Genomic DNA, 26,913 nt, shown 5'->3' with positions numbered 1-26,913 from the left:
TCTTATGAGGTACGGTAAGAAGCTATATGGTTCGAAGAAGGCAAACTGGGTGCTTCAATAGGATAATGATGCGAAACATCGCAGCCATCTCTGTACAGCGTGGAAACAAGAGAATGGGTGTCAACGATAGACTGGCCTGCGGTGTCTGTGGGTGCAAATCCGATCCCAAATATTTGATGGTATACGAAAGGCTTATTTGAATAAAGTCCATTTTTGTTCATTTTGAAATACAAGGTCCTAAAGTTAAATGAGAGCTGAAAAATCTGCAGTTGAGATACCAGAAATATTCAAGAATATGGCTTCTTGAAACTTACTGGTTGATTGAAACTGTGTGGCGGACCGAGACACAATCTCGGGACCTTTGCCTTTCACTGGCAAGTGCTCTACCAACTGAGCTACCCAAGCACGGCTCACGCCCCGTCCTCACAGCTTGGGTAGCTCAGTTGGTAGAGCACTTGCCCGCGAAAGGCAAGGTTCCCGAGTTCGAGTCTCGGTCTGCCACACAGTTTTAATCTGCCAGGAAGTTTAACATCAGCGCACACTCCGCTGCAGAGTGAAAATCTCATTCTGGACACATCTCCCAAGCTGTGGCTAAGTCATGTCTCCGCAATATCCTTTCTTTCAGGAGTGCTAGTTCTGCAAGGTTCGCAGGAGAACTTCTGTTAAGTTTGGAAGGTAGGAGACGAGGTACTGGCAGGAGTAAGGCTGTGAGGACATGGCGTGAGTCCTGCCTGGGTAGCTCAGTTGGTAGAGCACTTGTCCGCGAAAGGCAAAGGTCCCGCGTTCGAGTCTCGGTCCGGCACACAGTTTTTATCTGCCAGGAAGTTTCATATCAGCGCACACTCGGCTGCAGAGTGTAAATTTCATTTTGGATATGGCTTCTTGCTAGAGATGAACCTTTCTTTCTGTTTGGATCATTAATTTCAGAAGCATTATAGACAGAAAAGTGGAGGTAATGGACTTGTACCACTATTGAAATAACTCCTTCATATTAAGGTGGAGCTTAAAGGAAAGCCAATATATAGTTTGAAGCACCTTTCAAACAAAATCAGGACGATATGGAGATCGTTACCGAGAGAATATGCAGAAAATCTCGTGAAAAGCACGCCAAAAAGGTGTGAAGCTATAATCGATAATGAGGGCGATTGGATTAACTATTAGGTTATCGTACGATTACTAATAACATGTATTTTCATGTAAATGTGATGAATTCAGTATACTTGTATTCATTATTGTTACTATGTATTATTATTCGCAGAAGAAGCAGTCGTTGTATTCAGTTACGTACAGATGCAAGTAACTTGGTGGTACATATATATCGAAACGAGGGGCAGGTGCAATTTTCTCCCTCTCGGCGCGGCAGATAGCTACATTCTCTTCCACCTGTAACCTCAGACTTTTCGTAGATGATGAAGTTATCAATAATGAAGTATTGTCTACAAAAACTTATGCAGATATTCGGTCAGATCTTGGCAAGATTTTCAAGTGGTGCACGATTTTTTGGCTACTTCCGTTAAACGCCCAGAAGTGTAAGACTGTGCGTGAAACACAACTTAAAAAACGACTTATCGCATGGCTGCAGTATCATTTAGCTACAGTTGGGATGTGTCAACTCATTCGAATATGTAGGTGTAACAATTTGCAGGTATATAAATGGAATGATCACATAGGTTCTGCATGTCGCTGACTTTGGTTCATTGGTAGGATAGCTCTGCGGTCTGTCCACAAAGCAGATTCCTTACAAGACAGTCGACACCCACCTTAGAATATCATTAAAGTGTGTAGGGCCTTTACCAGACAGGAACAGAGGGATATACCAAAAAGGCTGCATGAACGGCCACAGGTTTGTCTGACACATGGTGGGCGTCACAGAGATGATGTAGGATGTAAACTGGCAAACGCCAGAAGATGGGCGCCAAATATTCCCGTGAAAGACTAAATAGTAAGTTTCAAGGACCAACTTTAAGTGATGAATGTAGAAATACGTTGCAGCTTTCTACGCATCGTTCCTGTGGGAACCGCGAAGACAAGATTAGATTCCTTGCAGTGCACACAGAGGTGTTTAAGCAGCCATTCTTGTTTCGCTCAATACGTGTATGAAAGGGGAAAAAGCCCTAATAGCTGGCGTGATTAGAAATACCGCCTGCTGTGCACTTCACAGTGGTTTGCGGCATTGGATGTAGACGCAGCTAGGTAAACGGTGTATGGAAGCCGCGCGGGATTAGCCGAGCGGTCAGTCGGCTCTAAGCCGTGGCAGCGTGCGGACGGCCAGTGCACCGCTGCGGGCGTTGTTTACTTCCGCGTCGTAGGTTTAAGGCTTGTGTCCGTCCGCCATGAACAACATGTCGAGCGCTTACCCCCGTGCGACCCTAAAAGTTTCCTTCCCAGCTGAACATGCGCGACCTCGTGCACATGAAGCTGAAACGTTCATACGTGAAGACGTTCGTTTAGATCATAACCACGTTATCGGAATCCATTTTTCGATCATGAGTAGTGTCGTTTACATTAAAATGACAAATACCGAGGTGTGTGAAGCTGTTGTTCGCCGCCATGCCAATGGACTTAAGTTCAAATGCTCTGATGGTCACGTCGGAGCTGTAACACTTGAACTCGCAGAGTACGGTCAACGCACGATTAGGGTGTTTGAACTACCTTTTGAAATGCCGAAGGACGAAGTTGTCTCTGCGTTACAACCATACGGTAACGTCATCGGTTACGTAGAGGAAAAATGGCAAACCTTCACGACCTACCATGTCCTTAATGGTGTGCGTCAGGTGAAAATTGAACTGAAAAAACATATACCATCATACCTGACAATTGGCGGGGTGCGAGCCATTGTCATGTACGACGGCCAACCCCGAACATGTGCGGGTTGTGGACAAGAAGGCCACGTCAGATCGGCCTGCATGCGACGCCGCCTGATCCAGACGCCGGTCGGCGAGGAAGCGTCCCCAGCGGTGATCACTCAGATCCCTCTGACATATGCCAAGGTTGCCAAGGAAGGTAGCACCTCTACACAGGGTCTTCCGGCTCCGTCGACGTCGTCTGATCAGGCAGATGCAACCGCTACTGAGATCCTTTCCGAGGTGCCACAGACGCCAGATCCTGACCTGCCGAATCTTCGCAGCACTGTGACCGAAAATTCTACTGAGATGGACGTTGATTCGGGAGTGGTACCTACTTCTGCTTTCCTTCAGACTGGTCCGGAGTCAGACGAAAGCCACCCGCAATCAGACTCTGAACGACATGTTCGAAAACAAGGGTCGACACGAAAGAGAAAGAAACGTAGCCGCACACCCCCTGATGAAACCATTCTACGGATGGATACCAGGGATGCAGACCCGAAGATGGACGACAAACCGATCTTTGATGGCCAAAAGTCTGATGTGCATGACCCGCCAGAGGCGACCACTGGCAATGAACACCCCTCCTTACTGGCGCCGTCGCCCCCAAAGGTCGACGTTGAAGAGAGCCTATCCGCTGAGCCGAAAACTACGTCTCCTCTCCACGTGGATGATGTGCACAACCGATGCCCTACCGCAGTATCAGTCTCCTGGGCAGACGACGTGGAGATCGAAGGGACTGGGGTGGACAGTGCTGATGATGGGGCGCCCCCATCGGTTGCGCCCTCGCCCGCAAAGTCTCCAAAATAGCAACCTCTTCGGCGGACCGGCAAGATCGGCGACCTCTCGCTCCTGAAGAAGCAGCCCCACCTGTGCCTGTGGGACTCCAACACCAGCATTATCGTGTCGCAACGATTAACCTCGCGACCATTCGTGCGCCCCACAAACTAGCGCTGCTCCGCGATATGATTTATGATGCGGACATTGATATTGCGCTTTTTCAGGAAGTGCATGTCGCCGATTTGTCACCACCACATGGCTTCACGGCGCATCTTTCTCCCACTTCGGACACCGGTAGTGGTGTTGCCATCATCTTACGAGAAGGTCTTCCTGCCGAAGATGTCCTATACCTCCCCAACGGCAGAGGTATGGCCCTTACTCTCTTTGGTGTACGCATTGTCAAAATTTATGCGCCGTCGGGCTCCAGCTACCGTTGTGAACGCAATGCCTTCTTCACGAATGAGGTTACACCCATTTTTATGGGACCACACGATGACTGGGTCATGGGTGGAGACTTGAACTGCACCCAGCGACCTCAGGATCAATTGCCGCATCACTCACCATGCGCAGATCTGGAAACAGTCGTGACGCGGCTACAATTTGTCGACACGTGGAGACATGTTCACGGTGATCTTGTGGGCTTTACGTACTACACTGCGCACTCCTCTAGCCGACTGGATCGCATCTACATCTCACGATCCCTAATTCTACACACTCGACAGGCTGAAATCTGGCCTGTTGCTTTCTCAGATCATGAGGCTTACTTCTGTGATGTTGTTCTCACAAGACAGGCAGTATGGCACGGTCGTGGTTTATGGAAACTGAACACGGCACTTCTTAATTCACCTGATTGTCGACTTCTAACAGAAGACACTTGGATCACATGTAATAGACGCCGTCCCACGTATCCGTCTACCATATCCTGGTGGATCCAGTGTGCAAAACCTGCTCTTCGAAAAACTTTGATCCGGTATGGCAAAGATGTTGTAGCCTGGAGGAAGAGCACAATGGACTTTTACTACAGGATCCTACGAGAATGCTCCAGATGCCAGACTCCCCTGAGCGCCATACCAGGATGAACCGTGCTAAGGCTCAAATCTCCAATCTCATGCGGAGGCATTTGGAAGGAGCGATAGTACGATCTCGTACTGCTGTCGCATGCCTCATGAACATCCGTCGATGTACCATATCATCCAAGAACGCCAAAATCGACGCCGAAAATTGATTCACGTCCTAACAGACCAAGAAGGGCATCGCTTCGTAACCCAATCTACAATAGGGAATGTGCTTCACGCCCACTATCAGCAGCTCTACGCCGCAATTCCACATTCCCCAGAATTGATCGAGGAAGTCTCACAGCTCAACTTCGGTGGTATCCCAGGAGATGTGGCAATTGACTTGATGTCAGAGGTGACTGATGATGAAGTCCGCGATGCGATCCGGGCAGGAACCATCAATCGCTCCCCAGGACCCGACGGTCTTCCCCTCGAATTTTATCGCACCTTCCGTGATTTGTTAGAGTCCACCTTCACCTCCATCTGTCGGGAACTGATGTCTCCGGAAGTACCTGTGCCGGACGCTTTCATGGAAGGAATTATTACTCCTCTACATAAACCGCATGGTGGCAACAATATCAGTGGTTATCGGCCCATCACCCTCCTTAACAGTGATATTAAAATCTTCACTCGCCTGTTGGCGGCACGACTTAAGAACGTTGCCCGATATGTTGTGTCGCCAGACCAAGCATTTTTGGGAGGGGATAATAATATCCGTATGGCTTTATGCCGCTACAGGGATATGATCGCCGGTACCCAGGCACAACGCCTGTCTGGGGCATTTGCGTCTTTGGACTTTAGTCAAGCTTTTGATAGGGTTGACCATTTTTTCCTTACGGCCGTTCTCCACCATATGGGTTTCCCAGTCGCCGTTATTACGGTTAGTGATGCGCCTTCTACGGGGTGCCTCATCCAGGATTATGTACAATGGCAGACTCACTCCTCCGATAAAAATAGGTCGATCCGTACGTCAAGGTTGCCCTCTATCAGCGATTTTGTACGCCTTTCCCTTGGAATCCTTGCTATGTGGACTAAGACAACGTTTGGTAGGGTTGTCCATAGATCGCTACCGATTCTGTTGCGCGGTCTATGCTGACGATGTAGTCATCTGTTTACGTAATGCCGACGAGGTTCGAGCTGTTTTGACGTGGGTAGCGACTTATGGTGAGGCATCGGGTAGTCTTTAAACGTACGTAAGTCACAAGTCATGTTCATTGGCACGGGACTTCCCGTGGAGAGCGTTACATCTCTCACCACCGTTGATACCATTCGCTGTTTGGGAATAGATTTTTCATCTGATCTCCGGCTTTCAGCCACCATCAACTGCCGACGCCTCCTTTTAATGATCAGATCAGGTCTTATGGACCATCGCCTTCGATCCCTAGATATTCTCCAACGAGCTCGATATATAAATATAAATATCGCATCCCGAGTTCCCCATGTAGCACAAGTTCTACCTTTCCCGATTACTGTGGCACGTCGCATGTTGGCAGCGATGGCATCTTTCGTCAGCTCTGGGCTGTTGTTCAATGTTAACTATGAAACCCTTACTCTTCCCCGTGAACGAGGTGGGATAGGTCTGTTTCACGTGCCGGATAGAGCTCGCGCCCTATTTGTCAGCTCCCAGGTGACGGTATGGACACGTTGCCCAACGAGCATCACTGGTCTCCTCCTGTCGGCATATTCGCCGGTCTCACTGTCAGCCCCAGTGATGATCTCGGATGTTCCAGCCCAGTTCCACTATACACGATACTTCTTTCTTGAACTCAGTTATCTACGCCTCACCTTGTCAAGACAACTTTTACTCAAGACAAAGGCAGTATACAATGTCCTCCAATTAGGTCGTCCACCTAACCTGATTGAACAAAAGTTCCCCAGGTTGACTGGCGTCATGTATGGCGCGCAGTGTTCGCCTGTTACCTTGACACGAATGTGGTACCTAACTGTCAGTGGTAAGCAAATCAACCAATTTCGCCTTCATCGTATCCACCTTGCCCAATCACCTCTATGTTCCATGTGTGGAGTGCCAGACAATGATGAACATCGGTTTGTTTGCGGCGGCGGAGGTTTGGCACTTGGTTCGTCGTATTGTGGCTTTTCTAATGCGGGACATTCCGGATCGGATTACTCCCCTTTCATTATTATTTCCGGAACGTGACTATTTTCCTCGGACAAAGACCAATGCTGTGAATTGGATACGCGGACATGCTGTTCACTACCTATTTGGACAAACTGTAGACTCTGTACTCGATTTTTGGACGTACCTCAATGACCGTAATTATGTCGTTGTCCGTCATCCAAAATACCAACAATTTTTCTCAAACTTCCTTGGGAGTGCTTTCCACGACTCGCCTCGCAGCTGGACTGTGTTAAGCCAAGAGAGAAGAAGGTTTCCTGTTTGAACCAATGAACATTTCTGAACAATTTAACGGAACACATCAATTTCGAGAAGACGTGACTCAACATATTACCAGCGGGGCGCAGAAGGCCTCTGATCAGTTACACACACACACAAAGAAAGAAAAGTGACAAAAAAATTAAAAACAATAAAAATAATATTCAGAAAAAAGGAAGATTTTGTTTTGTTTGTAAGGATAGCTCTAACCTTTATTTCCCATTTTTCCCCCTGGCATATAGGTAGCTCTCTGGAGTAGGTTTAGTCAGGAGCCAACGCCTGAAGTGGACCAGATTTTTTTTGATTTTTTTATAGGATGAAAAGAGGCGGTGGCACTTAGGGTCCTTTTTTTTGACATCAATTTAGTAAAAAAAAAGTTCAATCGAATTTTAAAAAAGCGGTCTAACGCGCTACGGTCATGGGCTGTGCGGATGTTCCCGGCAGAGGTTCGAGTCCTTCCTCGGGCATGGTTGTGTGTCTTTGTCCTTAGGATAATGTAGGTTACGTAGTGTGTAAGCTTAGGGACTGATGACCTTAGCAGTTAAGTCCCATAAGATTTCACACACATTTGAACATTTTGGTGTATGGAGTAACAAAATTTTTCCTTCTACGACTGTGTAGTGAACGACAACAGAACCCACAGTGCGAGGTTAACAATATGAAAATCTGCCAAGAATGGTCGCAGTGAAAATATGTGGTAGCCTCAGTTACCATCATAGGTGTCAACGTTAGTGCGTGCAACAGCCGACAATGTACTTACCTATGCAAATGCGTGGTCCCTCCCCGAAAGGCAGGTAGACATAGGGGTGGCGCTTAGCTTTGGCCTCTTCAGAGAACCTCTCAGGGTCGAATCGGTCGGGGTCAGGAAAATATGTGGGGTCGTGGTGGAGACCCAGCACAGACAGCGCTACTGGTGTTCCTTTCTCCAGAATGACGTCACTGTCTGGAATCTTGTAGTCTTGGTTGCACTCTCTGTTCAGAAATGGTACAGGTGGATATTTCCTGAGAGACTCTGAAATAGAAAAGAAAAAAAATGGCAATTATTCTATGTCATACAGATCAGAAAATTCCGTCTTTTGCAACGGAATTTCTTTGTGTGTACCATTATTGCCTATATGTGGGATGCCTTGCAACGTGCTGTTCACAAGAAATCACCACCCCGTCGTACTCTTACGGATTTATGGAGAGCCTTGCAGGATTCATGGTGTCAGTTCCCTCCAGCACTACTTCAGACATTAATCGAGTCCATGTCACGTCGTGTTGCGGCAGTTCTGCGTGCCCGGCACAGCTATACACGATATTGGGCAGGTGTAACAGTTTCTTTGGCTCTTCAGTGTAGTTTCCACGTTTAGGGATGCAAATATCGCAGACTATTAAAAATATTGTCGTAATGCTACAAAATTAATGTTTATGTTTAAATGAGTTAAAAACAAAGTAGGACATCTAAGTGTGGTAGACCCGTATTTGGGGATGGGTGGGGGTACGGGGGGAGGGTAAATTGTGCTCCAGGGATGTCACAGAATGGAGGGGCAAATGTGTGGGGTAGAATTGGGAGGGAAGGTAGGTCGCTTGACTGTGGTCATTCAGATCCGTGCTTCATAGGTGTGCAGACTGAAGCTCGAGCAGGTTATTCCCCACTCTCTTTATGCCACTACGTAACAAGAAACAGCTGCAGGGTGTTTTAGAATGTTATACGTGGCACTCATGACACGCATTATGAATCACTAGCGACGTAGAGCACAGACATGTCCCGGCGAGAGTTTATTTTGCACGAAATGGGTTAACACTGGAAGGAATACAGGTATGAGTTAGTGATAATACTAATTCAGGTAATGCATGTGGACAGAATTTGCATATTGTACTGTATGGGACTGAGTACCTAGAAACGCCGGAGAGGCTTCATCCCCGTCGTAGCCCTCAGAGGTTCACAACCCCAGAACAGGCTACAGCAGTCCACTCACCCCACTGCCGCCCACACCGACCCCAGGGTTATTGAGCGGTTCGGCCCCCAGTGGACCCCATCGGGAACGCCTCACACCAGACGAGTGTAACTCCAGTGTTTGCGTGGCAGAGTAATTACGGTGTACGCGCACGTGGAGAAAATGTCTGCGCAGCAACTCAGGCGGAATAAGGGGAACCAGCCGGCATTCGCCGAGGCAAATGGAAAACCGCCTTAAAAACCATCCACAGGCTGGCCGGCACACCGGACCTCGACGCTAATGCGCCGGGCGGATTTGTGCCGCGGACCGGCACGCCTTCCCGCCCGGAAAGCCATGCGTTAGACCGCATGGCTAGCCGGGCAGGCGAATTTGTGAAAGTCGCTACACATTGTTGTGCCGTGCTAGAGGAGACATTGAGTCTTAGTCGTCCTGTACGATAGCAGTAGTGTTCCTCCTGCAAAGGCAACGTCCTCCACCGACAGTACTGCCCGCTTTTCAGTTTACACTGAGACTACACCTCCCCAGCATTTCCTATGCAGTTCTCTTATGGGAGTAGACACTCAGCTCGTCTTTATATAGTGGAAGTACTTTCAGTTTATCTGTAAAAAAAACAATCCGGTTTTATATACGTTTTTTGTTTGAAATTTAAATATGGAAAACGAAAATAATTGGTATCTCTCCTAGGGGTCGTCAAAGTGCTTTTTCTCCTTTATTCCAGATGGTACCTGCAGTTACGTTTTTGAATTGTATAGCTAAAGTCTACCCAACTGAGTATTGCTTCACACGTGTTTCATGCGTCACGCACCGTTTTTCCTATAACACATCAGAACACCACAGGGTTAATACAGTATAATTATTGCATCCAGGTTAAATTTTCTGACAAATGTTACCTGTATCAGTGAGAACTGGAAAAGAAAAAGTTGCTGCAGGTAGGCTGCATAGCAAATTTATTACAATAACATGGTAATGCTTAAGGTACGCCAATAAAAATCTGATGGAGAGTAAGAAGACATACAATGATTTAGTGTCTTTTTTCTCTCCTAAAAATGTAGAGTGTTGAAAAGGAGTTTCATTTGTCGCCAAAACTTCAATTGCTGTGGTTACGGGGTTTTAGCACTGGACGGTGGGGACAGCCAGAGTTCAAATATCGGTCTGGAAAACACTGCAGATTCGCGGATTTGTAAACGTGTAAATGTTGTCATTTTACGCACTGTTTTCGCAGATTCTCGAGTTGCTTTCCTTAGATGGGTCAAGAGCAAACATGTATTGCTCCCAGTCTGAATCGTAACCGACATTTTGCATGTATTAACGTGGCTGTAGGTTCGAAACTTTGGAGAGTTTCTTGAAATTTACTTGTATTATTTTTCTGAATACACTTAATTTGTGGACGTGATTGTTCTTCAAATAAGACAAAATGTGAATCCCTTCTTCAAGCATTTCAATATGAGACAAATGTTTACATAGCGAGGACTTTCACACTGGTAGCCTTTTAATCTGTGATTTTTCTCCATTCCTTCTTCCGTCGTAGTAGGAGCATGTGGGTGAACTTCTTGACTGTCTCTAACTTGTATGCTGACAGTATATGGTGAGAAAGATAAACGCAGTTACCCAGTTGCTATAAATCACCTGAGAGAGCAGGTTCTGTTCTTATTTATCTGAACAACGTGTAATAAAAGTAATTAAAAGTGGAATCTAAATTGAAGATTGATTTTCCTTACCGGCTACAACCTTGTCGAGGTAAGTCATTTTGCCGATGGTGTCGTAGGATATTTCGTAGTCGTTTTCCTTCAGCACGGAGTCGATTTCATCGTGCAGCTTGCTCTGCACGTCAGGGTTGAGCGCCAGTTCATGCAAAGCGAAGCTCGTTGCTGTTGAAGAAGTCTCGAAGCCTGCAGCGAAGAAGACGAAGGCCTGCGCTGCCAAGTCATCCATCGACAATTCTATGGAAATGTAAAAGAAAGTCTACAGTCACAGCTGACTGCACCAAAAATGTGAAAGAGAATAACGTTAGGTTATGTAATAGTACTCATGCAAATCACAATGTGTAAAAAGTGCCAGGAATTTTTATTGTAGTCTAAAATCACACCTTCAAGCAAGTTACTCAACCAAATCAGACATGCCACCATTGTCGTTGAGGTAGTAAAAATATCAATTCCTTCATTATTTTGCATTATTCTCCTGAAACTTGCATGATTTTTAAAACATATGTGAGCAATCAAAAAGAAACATTGCAGTATGGCATTATTGACAGAGAGAGCCCTAGGAACAGGCACAGCTGTCTAATCGGAAAGTCTTTGTTTCCTCCGAGCACAATGGCTGCTTTGCGCAAGGTTTATTTGTGTTTCATCTTAGGCGAATCTGTTGGTTAATTTCGTCTCGCTCAGCGGCTGAGTGCAAGTATCTGAAATGGACGTCACTGTGGGCGACTTGTGTGTTTCTGATCTACGCCAGCTGTCCAGTGGGGGAAAGGTTGTTGTGACGAATTGTCCGTGACTATGTCACCTGAGGTTACTCCACAGTACGGCTGCTACAGAATACTATGAAACAGTGTTACAGGCCCATCGTATTACAAATCCGAGCATATCATGGCAATCACATCACTGAGGAGTGTGTTTTGCTGTTTTGATAACAATTTTTTTGTAGAAACTATAGGACTTACTTTCAGACTTCTTATGAATCGCAACATTACACAAACTTTTATGAACTTATATCTCACAGAGACTATGAGTGATATTTGCAATCTAAGTGGCCTCTTTTGTCGGCAGACAAGACTGGAATAGAAGGGAGAACCGATAGAGGTACTCAGGGTACCCTCCGCCACACACCGTCAGGTGGCTTGCGGAGTATGGATGTAGATGTAGATGGTTCCTGCGATCACTAGCAACCAATACTCAAAGCCTCACTTCAGTATCAATTTTATTTTCTGTACTGAATTATACGACGTTTGATTCGATATCAGTTATGCAAAAGTGTTAGGACATCTATTTTTCCACACTTATATTTAAGCTGAACGCAGCGTGACATACCGGGAACCTCTACCTACACTGGTGTCCAAAATTAAAGTAACAAACCGTTATTTCCGCGCCCTATGTCTGATTCACGAAAAAATCATACAAACTATCAACCAGATATCCGTACGATCTTGTTCTGCACGGAAGATGGCATTCCGGTCAACAAACAACCGTGTCAGCGATGACGTCACGGCACCTACGAAACGAAGGTAATGTTTGCCAGATAGCCCCACATCGACAATCGCCGTGTACACAGTAATAGATGATGAAATATGGCACAGAGAAGATGCCACCAGACTCTCTGCCGTGAGAACCATAGAAAGAATGGAAGCAGGACATTGATAAACTGACGTGGGCTGATAGCTCCATGTGCATCATTCTGTTGTTTCTCGGATGTGGCGATAGTTTATAGAAACGGAATCTGTATCCCGAAGACCAGGTTAGGGCCAACCACGTGTGACTTCATTTGGCTGTGAAGGCATGACAGTACCGCCTTAGTACTGTGTGGCAACTCGCATGTGAGCTCGCAGCATCCACTGGTTGTGTTGTACCGAGGCAAACGGCGTGCACAAGGTTTCGACAGAGTGGCCTCTTTTGTCGGCAGACCTGTTGTATGTTTGCCTCTGACGCGTCTTCACAGAAGGGAACATCTAGAGTGGAGTCATCAACATGCCACCGGGGCAGTCGAACAATGGGCCAATGCTGTTTTCACAGATAAGTCCCAATTTTGTCTTGAAAGTGATTTTCGATGGATTCACATCTGGAGGAAACGTGGAACAGGAATTTGGAATCCAGACATTGTGAGAAGAGACCGATATCGACGACGATCCCAAATGGTTTGGACAGGGATTATGTGTGGCACTGGAACTCCTCTTCATGAAATAGTACGGGTGAATCAACAAGATTTAACTGCTGTCACCCGTCGTGACGAGATCTAGGGACCTCATCTGCGGTTGTTGCAAGGTGCTGTGGGCTCAGATTTCGAACTGATGGACAATAGTGCTCGACCTTATAGAGCACGGGTGATTGACGTATTCTTGGGAACGGAAGATATTGCAAGCATGTTAGGGCCTGGTATGGTCCTTAACAAGAATGGAAGCAGGACAGTTCCAAACTGATGTGACCCAATGGCTTAATGTGAACTGTTCTGTTGTTTCTCGGATGTGGCGACAATTTATAGAGACCGAAACAGCATCCCAAGACGACAGGGCCGACCATGTGTGATACCATAAGATTGGACCGTTATTAGGTCGTAAGGGGACGACGGTAGCGCCTTAGTACTGCACGGCAACTGGCATCTCACCTCGCAGCATCCGCTAGACGTGTTGTATTGAGACAAGCAGTGTACAGAAGGTTTTGGAAGAATAGCGTTTATTGCCGGAGACCTTCTGCTTGTGTTCCTCTGATGCGTCTTCACAGAAGGTAGTGTCTAGAGTGGAGTCGTCAATTCGCCAACTGGACAGTCGAACAGTGTGTCAATATTCTGTACACACCTGAGTCGATTTGGTCTCTAGAGTGATTCTCGACGCATTCGCATCTGGAGGGAACGTGAAACACGATTTCGGAATCCAAACATTGTGGAAAGAGACCGATACCGAGGAGAATCCTTAAGCGTGTGATCAAGGCTTATGTTGACCACTCGAACGCCACTTCATGAAACTTTATTGGTGAACCGGCTCAGGTACCGCGACGAGGTCTTGGGACCACATGTACGGTTGTTGCCAGGTGGTGTAGGCCCAGACTTCGTATTGATGGACGATAATGCTAGACCTCATAGAGCACGAGTGGTTGATGTTTTCCTGGGAACGGAAGGTATTGCATTCATGGGATGGACTGCTCGCTCTCCCGGTTTGAATCCCATAGAGCATGTGTCGGATGCGCTAGGGAGAAGCTTTGCATCACGTCAGCATCCACCGACCACTCTCCAAGACTTGCGAGCAGCTCTGCAGGATGAATGGGCGGTATTGCCTCAACATGAGACTCATGACATCATTCGCAGCATATCCCGTCGTTGTCAGGCCTCTTTTGCTAACAAAGGGAGTCAACCCCATACTGAGCAGATTAACCAGTTAACGGATTTGTACAAACATTCCGACAAGTTGGAAGAAACGAAGAAATTTTTGTCCACCGTTATGCATGTTGCAGTTGTTTACGTTCTAATTCATTGTATTGTTTCACTTTACTTTACTATCACTTGCTTATTTTGTTCTGTTCCAAAATGAAAGCAACCTTGCAAAATTTTCGTTTGTTGATCTAATTTTGGACACCCGTGTATATATCTGCGTAATATGTGTATATTTTATAAAGTGATTCCTTTATTAGTTGATTAAATATTTGTTGTAATGAAAAAAAATCACTCCAGATCGCAAAGTAGAAGATAACTCGTGCTGAGAGATTTCAATGTATACATAGCTTCTCCAGACCAGATGACAAATGTGAATTCTGTCATACAGTTCATCTCCACTCAGTGAACCTATAACTAACTATAGCAGATGTCTTATGGTCTGAAGATGATCTGTGTGGATTGAAACTAGTCTCCACAAATAAATTATCCTTTATTTTGCGATGGAGACTGATTTTTTTCATGATGACTGAATTTATATCGCTATATCCCAAACATGTTATCAAGAATCATTAATTGAATATTCACTTCGACTCTAACAAAGATGTAAAAGTGGCACCTAGTACCTAAATTCTGATAGCATCATTCAATTGAGCACAATGAGCCATTTCTATTGGCCATGCCATCCTTACTGTTCATTCTTTATGTATAATGTTTTATTTGTTATTGATGTTGACCATGTGTCCTCAGAATTCATGCTTAAATTGTGCCAAAAATATTATGCCTAGAATACCGTGTGTGTGGTCTGAAGTGCACCGAAGGGGAGAGGCGTTTCTTTCAACATATACACCGTATCTGTAAAATCTTTATATTTTATATGCTTCTCCATTGTTGATTTTTTTTATTCTTGTAACTTTTGGCTTGCTTAGAAGAAGCACGAAAAGGTGAACGAACAGCCACTTGTCTTGCTCTTCAGAGGCGTGGAAGAGGCAACTTCTGTATTGAAGATCTTTGTGCGTGGTTTCAGACCAGTGAATGTTAGGTTTTAGTTGGCCATGTGAATACTTTAACTTTCGTTGGGAACGGGAATATTTTGGTGCTAAGCTTACAATTTGCAAGTATTTAGGCCTGTAACCTCTCACAAGTGTCTGGTGATACGCTGCCATTGGACTTGCTACAGATTTGCATTAAAGGATATACGACTGTTTATGGGAATTCTGATATTTTAACTGCACCACCAAACTTTGAATAGTTGTGAATTGGCAGTTCCATTAGTGAACAGTTAAGTGGCATGGGACTTTCTACGTTGTTCCCTGCAGATGTTTATTTGAACTCTGGGGACCTGTTACCACTTCATTTCAGTTATCAGTAACCTTAGCTGCACTTATTTTATTAGTGTTATTTTATTTTATGCTTTATAAGGATACATTGTGGGACCACCATACCGTTGTTGTATGTTTTATTAGACAAATATATCATCAGTTCGTTAGAATCAGAACCTTGGTTTGGACTGTAATTAATTCATAAGGACACAATCATTTATCATAACCAGTTATTTTATTTTTTGGCCAACTTGTCATTTTGATTAACAGTAAGAACTTTCTGAACATAAATATTGTAGCACGTAGGAGTTAATGTATAGTATCAATATTTTGCAGCAAGCTTACCTTCTGGGCCAAAAGCATACACCGAACGTCTCAACGTCATGACAGTAGCGAGGAACTGCTTAAAACTCTGTCATGTACTTGCCCAAAGGCGAGTATAAAATCATACCATCACAAGGGGAGCGACAGTTTAACATGGAACCATGTGTTCTTCCTGGGGACTCCTCACACCATTGATAAGTGAAATCTAGGTTAAAAGCAAAGTGGAAATTTCCACAGTACAATTGTGTTCCAAATGCATAGCCTCTCGGTTCCCAGGCACACCTTTATCACTAGACCAGCAAGGATGTAGGAGACTATAATGGGTGCATGTAGAGTATGGTGTCACATATGTGATATGTGATAATGAAAGAAAGGGGGGGGGTGGTGAAGACGATGATGAGAAGAGGAAGAGGGTGAAGATGATAGAGAAGGGAGAGGGTGAAGATGATAATGAGAGAAGGGGAAGGGTAAAGATGATAAAGATAAAGGAAGAGTGTGAAGATGATAATGAGAGAAGGGAGAGGGTATAGATGATAATGAGAGAAGGAAGAAGATGGAAATGATGATGAGAGAAGAGGGTGAAGATGATAAAGAGAGAAGGGAAAGGGTGAAGATGATGATGAGAGAAGAGAGAGGATGAAGATGATGATGAGAGAAGGGAGAGGGTGAAGATGATAATGAGAGAAGGGAAAGGGTAAAGATGATAAAGATAAAGGGAGAGGGTGAAGCTGATAATAAGAGAAGGAGAGGGTGTAAATAATAATGAGAGAAGGCAGAGTGTGAAGATCAGAGAAGGGAGAGGGTGAAGCTGATAATGAGAGAAGGGAGAGGGTGAAGATGATAATGAAAGAAGGCAGAGTGTGAAGATGAGATAAGGGAGAGGGTGAAGCTGATAATGAGAGAAGGGAGAGGGTTAAGATGATAATGAGAGAAGGCAGAGTGTGAAGATGAGAGAAGGGAGAGGATGAAGCTGATAATGAGAGAAGGGAGAGCATGAAGATGATAATGAGAGAAGGCAGAGTGTGAAGATGATAATGAGAGAAGGCAGAGTGTGAAGATGAGAGAAGGGAGAGGGTGAAGATGAGAGAAAGGGGAGGGTGAAGCTGATTTTGAGAGAAGGGAGAGGGTGAAGATGGTAATGAGAGAAGGGAGAGGGTGAAGATAATAATGAGAGAAGGCAGAATGTGAAGATGAGAGAAGGGAGCGGGAGAAGATGATAACGACAGAAGGGAAAGGGTGAAGATGATGATGAGAGAAGGGAGAAGCAGAAGATGATAACGAGAGAAGGGAGAGGGAGAAGATGATAATGAGAGAAGGGAGACGGTGAAACCAAATGCCGACACACAGCCGAGTCCTCTCAAATAGCAGCAACGGGCTGCCTGGCTTAACGTCCTCATCTGATGAACAGATCACCACCGACAATATCACGTGCTCTCCCTACATGAAATGTGGTGGAAAGATGGGGAATTAAATTGTGAGCCGGCCGCGGTGGTCTCACGGTTAAGGCGCTCAGTCCGGAACCGCGAGACTGCTACGGTCGCAGGTTCGAATCCTTCCTCGGGCATGGATGTGTGTGATGTCCTTAGGTTAGTTAGGTTTAAGTAGTTCTAAGTTCTAGGGGACTGATGACCACAGATGTTAAGTCCCATAGTGCTCAGAGCCATTTGAACCATTTTGAATGAAATTGTGGTACACTGGAACATGGCGCAAAGTGTGGTCATCAGGAACCTTACGCCATTGTTATATCAAAAATCCGCCTCAGTTGCGAAATGTTATTGGTCTTTACCCAGGGTTCAACTAGAGTAATCTAGCCTTCTTCAGAAGCATAAAATAAACTAATACATGCCAGAATAAAGCACCGTGGTACCATGTCAAGCTACGTTACTTAGCTGAGGAACAGCTCCGGCCCCATTTCGCGATAAGCGGTCGGTTAGCCGCGCACGCTACGTTGGAGCTGATTGTGGCACGTGGATGTGTACCGATCAAGACGGCGGATCACGCGTATGCGAGCACGAAAAGTCAAAGACGGCTGCCATTGGCAGTTTTATGTTATGTACTGGGAAATTACCTATAATGTTAAACCGTACATTTGTGAGAGAACAAGGCACTAATTGGATAGAATCCCGATGAGCGTTAACTGTAAGCCGAGACCTTGTTAACTGATAAAAAGTTTACTTAGACGTTAACTTAAGCTTGTTAGATTTAAAAACCACATCTGATTACCGTTATGTTGGATGGTTCTGCACTATCTCACGAGGGGATGAACAAGGTTATACGTCCGTAACGCGAGAACTTCTCAAGGTTAGGAGAAGATGGAAACAAAATAATTTCCATTATACATGGAGTAATACGTCAATTTGTTAACGCGAAATTTGACTCACGTTGTTATGTTATGGCACTACATTACTACGCATTTATGACTGACTGGGCGTCTAAAGCTTAGGGCATCATTTATCATTTTATGCACAGATGGTCAACATTGTGTTTTGGAAACCTGTAGGCCTAATAGCTTAACCAAACATACACTAACTATAAATATGATATGTACGACCGTCCACTTTGTGTAGTCACAAGGGTGACGTGGAACAAAACTCTTAAGGGAAAAGATTAGTTACTAGTTAGTAGTGTGTTGAAGACCCATATGCATTTAAATAGGTTATTCCACCCTAATTGTCGAAATACTCACTCTTGTGTATCAGATATAACTTATTTAGGATATTGCCTATAAGAGTATTAACTATTTTGGATGAGGATTATTGTGGGCGTGGTGGAATTCTCACATAGACTACCAAGAAATAAGGACCCAATCTTTGGAGTAGGGCGTGTCAGGGCGTACAGGGCCACTGCCAAAGCGCTTATATACTATTGACCGAAAAAGGTCAAGCTAATAATATGAACATGAATTGTGTTCTTCCCTTTTGAACGGGAACATAAATTAAGGATGTGGTATAATAGTGAGCAAAGTATAGATTTCTCACGTGGGTTAATAGCATAAATCAGAACCTAATATTTAAAGTAGGGTGTGACTGGGAGTCACACTTACGTACTATTTACCGACCAAGGACAAGCATTTAACAAAATATAGTCTGCAAATTAACCTTTGATAGGAATAATATCTCAAAGATTACACTGTATACAGCGTAACTACGCGGGCAACGCTATAGTTTTCATTAAAAAGATGCTTTAGAGCAACAAGGTCAAAGTTATCTGCCTATGGAAGAATGTTTTAAACCATACTGCATAAATATTAAACTTAGCTTATTTGGCGTTAAGGCAATTAGTATTGGCCAATTTGAGTTAAAGGCGGGCATGAGGCTTAATGCCAAGGGGTAGAAAGAAAAGGCAATGCGTGCCAGCATCGTTAGTAGGTTTGGCTACGATATTGTCAGTTATGTCGGAACTAGAACTATATTTACCGTAAGGAATATTTATTAAACCGTAGTACTGAACGTTGACAGTGTCTTGAAAGGAGGATATAAGATGAAAATAAACAAAAGCAAAACCAGGATAATCGAATGCAGTCGAAATAAGTCGGGTGATGTTGAGGGTATTAGATTAGGAAAGGAGACACTTAAAGTAGTAAAGGAGTTTTGCTATTTGGGGAGCAAAATAACTGATGACGGTCGAAGTAGAGAGGACATAAAATGTAGACTGGCAATGGGAAGGAAAGCGTTTCTGAAGAAGAGGAATTTGTTAACATCGAGTATAGATTTAAGTGTCAGGAAGTCATTTCTGAAAGTATTTGCATGGAGTGTAGCCATGTATGGAAGTGAAACATGGACGATAAATAGTGTAAATAAGAAGAGAATAGAAGCTTTCGAAATGTGGTGCTACAGAAGAATGCTGAAGATTAGGTGGGTAGATCACATAACTAATGAGGAGGTGCTGAATAGGATTGGGGAGAAGAGACGTTTGTGGCACAACTTGACTAGAAGAAGGGATCGGTTGGTAGGACATGTTCTGAGTCATGAAGGGATCACCAATTTAGTACTGGAGGGCACCGTGGAGGGTAAAAATCGTAGAGGGAGACCAAGAGATGAATACGCCAAGCAGATTCAGAAGGACGTAGGTTGCAGTGGGGATATGAAGAAGCTTGCACAGGATAGAGTAGCATGGAGAGCTGCATCAAACCAGTCTCAGGACTGAAGACCACAACAACAAATTTCTAAGACTGAAGCGTCGAAATATCAGGAATGGGTATGAAGTGACAAGGCACAGAAGTTAATGTGATTCTCTGGCTACGTGCCGTTCTTTGACGTGTTACTCCATGCATAATGGAAATTATTTTATTTCCATCTTCTCCTAACCCTGAGAAGTTCTCGCGTTACGGACATATAACCTTGTCCATTCCCTCGTGAGATAGTGCAGAACCATCCAACATAGCGGTGATCATATGTGGTTTTTTAAGCTAACAGGCTTAACTTATCGTCTAAGTGAAATTTTTTATCATTTGATAAGGTCTCGGCTTACTGTTAACACTCATTGGGATTCTATCACCACAGTGCCTTGTTTTATCACAAATGTACGGTTTAACATTATAGGTAATTTCCCAGTAGATAACATAAAGACAGCCAATGGCAGGCACCTTTGACTTCCCGTGCGCGCATATGCGTGATCCGCCGTCTTGCTCGGTACATATCCGCGTGCCACAGTCAGTTCCAGCGTAGCGTCCGCGGCTAACCGACCGCTTTCCATAAAGTGGTGTCGGGGCTGTTCCTCAGCTAAGTAACGCAGCTTGACACGGTACCACGGTACTTCAGCTTTTTATGTTTGACGGTGCTTTATTCTGGCATGTATCAGTTTATTCTGAAGAAGTCTAGATTACTCTAGCTGAAACCTGGGTACAGGCCAGTAACATTTCGCAACTGACGCAAATTTTTGTTATATTAATTTATCTCAGTTGCTGACAGGGCTGCAACATGTTAAAAATTCTTACGTCATTCTCTCCTTTTCTTGCCGTCCGTATATTGGAGGTTAAGTCTTTTTGCTCCACCAGGATTCCAATTGATTGCTTGAAAGCACAGGCTTGTGTCAGCGAACGTCAGGGCTTTACTGTCTCACAGTGCGCTAGTCCAGTGTTACTTACTCAGCTAGTGCTGACATAGTGGATTGCGGATGCAGAATGTATCATGTATCCACCGCGCTTCTTGGGTTGAAGTTTTCCATACGCAAGGGCAGATACGGAACTCGTTTCCTTTCCACTACATATCGTGAGGGTTGCGGCATATCTTTGGCGGAAAAATCGGAAAATTATGGCTGGTAGCATTACAGCAAATAGGTAATAAATTGCTTTTTGTATGTCAGTGCAACCAAGCACTTAATAGCGTTTCCTTATTAAATGTCTTTGTCATTTCCTGTCATTGTCCTGGTAATCTCACCTAGCACTCGATCTCTAGAACTGCAGCATCAGGAGACGTTAATTCTATCCTTCTTTCCTTGTGGTGAGACAATAATAGCCGAATTCATCGAAGCGGCACAAATTAAGGAATCTGAAGGAAGACTGCATCATGCAGGTATACATCAGATAAAAAAATAGATACTAATTCCAGTACGAGTAAAAACTTGTTTAGTGACTACAGTTTCTGTTAGATCCTCATTTGCGTTTATACTCCTCAAGCCACCATACGGTGCATGGCGGAAGGTACGGGGGGAAAGCGACGGTCTATATGCTTCCAAACGAACCCTGATTTCACCTATCTCGTGTTCGTGCTCCTTATGCGAGATGTATGTTAGTAGCAGTGAAATTATTCTTCAGGCAGCCAAAATAAACCGAAGTCGACTGTTCACCTTCCTTACAACCTGTCTTACATGCTCGTTCCACTTCATCTCGATTTTCAATACTATGACTAAATATTTAATCGACACAACAATGTGATGTAGGACAGCACCAAATACAGTTTTCTAACGTTACAGGATTGTCTTTCCTATCCATCTGCCTTAACTTAGTTTTTCCGACCTAAAGGGCAAGTTGTCAATCCTCACACCAAACCGAAATCCTCCCCATCGCTTCCTCTATCCTGCAGCTGCTCACTTTCCCGTACACTAAAGCCTCATCAGCTAACAGCCGTACTTTTGTGCTCATACTGTTCGTAGGCTCATTTATGTATGTAGAGAATAAGGGCTGTTACGTCGCAATAAGTATAGTACGTTTCACAGTTCGCTTTTAGAACAACAGTCCAGTGCCTCAAATTGTTTGGACTTATAAGTGAGCGACGCCGTGGCAAAACTAACCACCCATTCTCGATAGTGGCAATGGTATTCTGGGTAGTCTGTGTGTAGTTTTAGGTTTCCTACATGTGTTAAGCCGAACACTAGACAGGCCCATCATATCAAGGACTGAGAGGAAGAAAATGCCAACTCACAAGTAATTATTCTGAGTTACGCATATTATATTTTTGGTTATATTCAAAGTCATAATACAAAACAGTTTATCTAGTAGGCAGCATTTTCCAGTTGTACATATGGAGCTACTCATTACTAGCATGTGATGTATCCAGAAACGCAACAGAGAATGTCATCAGACCACTTCTTACTAAAGTAAATGTTAGCGCTTTGTGCTCACTCTGACGCAATACACCAACAATACAACATACAATGAGTAATTATATGATATGTAGGTTCATGGTGCATAAGACAATTCTGCTCTAAGGTAATTACGTCACTGAACCATCAGGAAGAGCGGCCAGTGTGAGTGTAACGAAACACCAAGAAGAAGAAGAACAAGGAGGGACTTACTCTCAGGAGTGCCGATGCCATTCTGATGCGCATTCTCCACAGTCTCTCCTTTGTCAGGATCGACATATCCTTTGTTTTTTAGCTGAATAAGGAGATCCATGAAGTCTTTCCTTCTGAAGTTATTCTTCTCTCTGTAAGCAACGGTGTCTGCAACCATTTTCTGGAAATATTTGCTGACAGCCGTCGCCCCTCCTTTGACCCTACAAAAAAAAGTAACAATTATTTGATGTTAACACAAACACTCCTAAAAAGAAGCTGCCTCTTTTCACTATGGAAGGAGATTACTTATTTCCAACACATTACGTATAACGGCCAATGATAATGACATGGTGGCGTTGTAGACACAATAAACCATCTAGCATGTCGAGGTCAACGAGGAGTATAGAAACACTAAGGCCGACCGCTGGACCACAGCCACAGCCGTTGAGGAGAAAAGTCAGTTGCGCACCAGCGCAGTCCTCCCATTGAGCTGAGTCCGACTGAGGCTGATTCGTTCAGTAGTATGGAGTCAAGGAATGTCTCTGTCACCAGACGCATGCAATCGAAGCAGAGTTCCTTGGACAAGTCCACGTCGAGGCAACGTTGATGTCAATAAATGGACGTCGGCCAGGTGTGGTTTCGTGGAGAGTTACTCTTATATCCCCTAGGGATCTCTTGATACACTGTCCACCGTTACAAGAACAACACCAGCAAATAGCAAAACTGAGGATGTGAAGCGTAGTAGTTGGAAGAAGATGTGACTAAGTTCGTAGGTGATCTGGGGATATTAAGTGCTCCAAGCACACAGAACTGCCACCTCTGGCAGAAGGAATGGTTCTAACACAGTTGGATACTCAGTCGAACATGACAGATACATATATGTCATTCTGTTCTGCTTCAGATCTGTGACAGAGTTTATCAGTTGCTGTGACAGATTAGAAGTGGTGTTCTTGTCTGTCTGCAACCCACAAGCAAATGCTTCCAATGGGGTGAACGATTTGGAGAACGTGTTGGCCAGGGCTATTTTCTAACATGTGTTGTATCGAGGTTCCTCTCGAAAACACACAGTCATTTTTTATCGTGTTGAAAGATGACGTCCCGGTTACCTCCAAGATAGAGCACAGCAATCAGCGTCAATATGTAATGCCTGCTGTTCAAATTACCTGCAGTGCGCATTGCAGGAAATCATGTTGTGAATATAACAGGACTCCATACCGACACGTCGGATGCGCTGTGGCATATGCCATTTATGAAGCTTCCCCACAAATATCAGTTCAACGTGACGCTGCAAACGGTCAAGGGGACAGGGTGGCAGCTCTGCATCCTGTGTTACCGCTGAGGGTAACTGTAAGCAGACAAGTAAATGTGGCGCCAGCCCTACGTCCAAAGAAACTGGTATAGGCATGCGTATTCAAAGACAAATATAGGCAAACAGGCAGAATACGGAGCTGCGACAGGCAACACCTATATATAAGACAACATGTGTCAGGTGCAGTTAGACCGGTTACTGCCGCTACAATGGCAGGTTATCAAGGTTTAAGTGAGTTTGAATATGGTGTTATAGTCGGCGCACGAGCGATGGGACAAAGCATCTCTGAGGTACCGATGAATTGGGGATTTTCCCATATGAACATTTCACAAGTGTACCGTGAATATCAGGAATCCGGTAAACATCAAATCTTGAACATCGCTGTGGCCGGGAATACATCCTGCAAGAACGTGACCAACAACGACTGATGAGAATCATTCGCGTGGCAGAAGTGCAACCTTCCCGGAAACTGCTGCAGATTTCAATGCTGGCCCATCAACAAGTGTCACATTATCTACCATTCAGCCGAACGTGGGCTTTTGGAGCTCAAGGCACACTCATGTATCTTTGATGACCGCACAATACAGAGTTCTATGCCGCGCCTGGTCGTGTCAACACTGACAATGGACTGTTGATGACTAGATACATGTCGCCTGGCCGCACGAATTTAGTTAAAAATTTTCATCGATTGGATGGACGTTTACGGGTATGGAGGGAACTTCATGTATCCAAGGACCCTGCATGTCAGCAGTGGGCTGTTCAAGCTGGTGGAGGCTCCGTAATGATGTGGGGCGTGTGCAGTTGGAGTGATATGGGACCCCCGATACGTCTAGGTGTCGCAAACGTAAGGGTTCAGTCTGGACACCTGCATTCGTTCATGTCCATTGTGCATTCCGACGGACTTGGGCAATTCCATCAGGAAAATGCAACACCCGACGTGCCTAGAAATGCTACAGAGTCGCTCCAGGAACACATTTCCTCTGGCCACCAAACTCCCCAGACATGAACCTTATTGAGCATATCTGGAATGCCTTGCAACGTGCTGTTCGTAAGAGACCTCCGCCCGCTCTTTCTCTAATGGATTTATGGACAGCGCTGTAGTATTCATGGTGTTATTTCCCTGCAGCACTACGTAAGACACAGTCGAGTGTATGACACGTCGTGTTGCGGCACTTCTGCTTTCTCTCGTTGCTCCTACACTATATTAGGCAGGTGTACCAATTTTTTGGCTCTTCTGTGTATATTTGTCAGAAGAAATATGCACCCAAAGGCTTTACATATTTCGTTGTTTCTAGTGGAGCGATAATGCATGCATTGATGTGTCGTGAATATTCCTACAACCACAAAGTAGTACACATTTCTGGTTATTTGTGACATTATCATTAACAACATTGATGAAAAAGGATTTTAAATGGTCTTTTGACATTTTTCCAATTTTGCTAGCCTCCAAATGTCTACTGTAGCCTTTTTAACTTTCTGTCCGAAAGTGTTTTCTTCAAGCCAAATGCACAGCTTTTGGTTACGTGTCCACTCATTGAAAGTCCAATATCTATTGTATGACTATGAGATGTATCATGGGTAGACTAGAGTTTGGCAACTGTTTATTTTCCCCCTTTTTTTAGACACTGTCATATCAGAAAGTAGTTCATAATTGATAAATGTAAACACGGCCCCTAGAAGGCTCTATCGTGATTTATAATTAGGCGTTCTAATTTAGATTACTTGTCGTTGTCATGCATTTGTAAAACCGCTTATTGTCTGCAGATATCGCAAGAAATGATATAAAATGTGTCCCTTACAGGCACCTGCAATTTTGGCCAATACAAAAAGCGCGATTAAATAAAAATCACGTTACAGCCTGCTACGGACCACGTTTACGTTTACTAAGCTTCTGCAGGCTGTGGATCTCCACATATACAAAATTTTAGTTGACAATTAAATCGACTTCGATCAGTCTTCCAAATGCAGTGTGGCTGTATATGGAAATTTGTTGTTCTCTTGTCTACTTCTTTGGGAAATCAGGTCCTAGGCTGGCCAATATCTTGGTCTTCCTGTACATCTCTGGCTGTCACGGAAACAGTGATGTGTCTACGGCACTTTCTGTATTGTTGTTTTCGTCAGACGTGCTATGAAAGGAGCAGAACATTTAAAGTTTGTGCGCGCAGTTTCTCTTGCTTTTTGTGTTGTCTAAAATTTCAGGTGCTTGTAACGGACACATTTAATTTCATTCCTTGGTATGTTAAATTGGGGTAGCATGTGTTGTTTTATCTCTAGTTCTTTGATTACCTTGTTTCCAGGAAATGAATGTTCATATACCTTTTTTTCTCCACATAATCAAACATTATTTTGATGGTTGATATGCTTTTTTTAGGTGGATGTCTCTGCAATAATGAGGTGCACGTCACAACTTTACGAGGAGGCGTATGATAATGATCATAAAATGTTATTCCGAAAATTTTGTTAAAACAGTAACAGTATTGTATTTCTTCTTTTGTGGAGGGTCATTGTCACTAGAACTACTAGTTTGTCTTTGAGGAGTACTGTTTCCGTCACTGATACATGTACTACAATCGCTTTATCGTCTATAAAGTCGTTTTCTTCATCCACTATCTTATTCAATGGGACTTCAGTTGAGCATCCAAATGAATAACCATGTTCCTGAATAATCATATTCACCAAAAATATTTCGATAGTTACATTACCCTGCCCTACATCGTCTTCTTAAATGCCACAGTATTTAAAATATTCTAAACATTAATGGCTTCGTTGATTTTTGCTATCTATGTACGACAATACCGGCACGCGTGTACTAAAGACGTGAACTAGGTGCGCTGTTGCACAAAGCCCAAAAGCAACACTATCACAAACGGTGGCGGGCGTGATTACTAATGGGAGATGGGTTTATGTACAAATGTTGGAATACAAATTCCCTTGTGAGTGGCGATTGTAACATCCACACTCAGGCCACCACACATTGCATTTTCCTAGACGGGCGTCCCTATCATTTGTTGTCCTCGTTCTTTGCACCAATTTCTGTGTTTCCGCTAAGCTACTCAAAAGTTCTGCAGAAGACTGTGAATTTCGGGTGCACGGCACGATTCAACGTGTCAATTTCTCTAAAGGTTCCATTTGATTGTCCGTGCACAAAAATCATGTCA

General features: G+C 44.3%; 1 protein-coding gene across 1 annotated transcript in view; it reads right to left on the bottom strand.

Moving 5' to 3' along the window:
* The window catches only part of LOC126272143 (cytochrome P450 6k1-like), a 75,977-nt gene that overhangs the window by 9,207 nt on the left and 39,857 nt on the right, over window positions 1-26,913 (bottom strand). The window contains exons 5-7 of the mRNA XM_049974757.1: window positions 22,468-22,667; window positions 10,732-10,953; window positions 7,834-8,085 (exon numbers count right to left, since the gene is read on the bottom strand). Coding sequence (XP_049830714.1) covers window positions 7,834-8,085; window positions 10,732-10,953; window positions 22,468-22,667 — 674 coding nt within the window. The remainder of the gene's footprint in view (window positions 1-7,833; window positions 8,086-10,731; window positions 10,954-22,467; window positions 22,668-26,913) is intronic.

The sequence above is a fragment of the Schistocerca gregaria genome, chromosome 5 (assembly GCF_023897955.1).
Source record: "Schistocerca gregaria isolate iqSchGreg1 chromosome 5, iqSchGreg1.2, whole genome shotgun sequence".
In the NCBI taxonomy this organism is placed as follows: domain Eukaryota; kingdom Metazoa; phylum Arthropoda; class Insecta; order Orthoptera; family Acrididae; genus Schistocerca; species Schistocerca gregaria.
The sequence above is the reverse complement of the archived record's forward strand: the minus strand, read 5'-3'. Positions and strand labels throughout refer to the sequence as shown.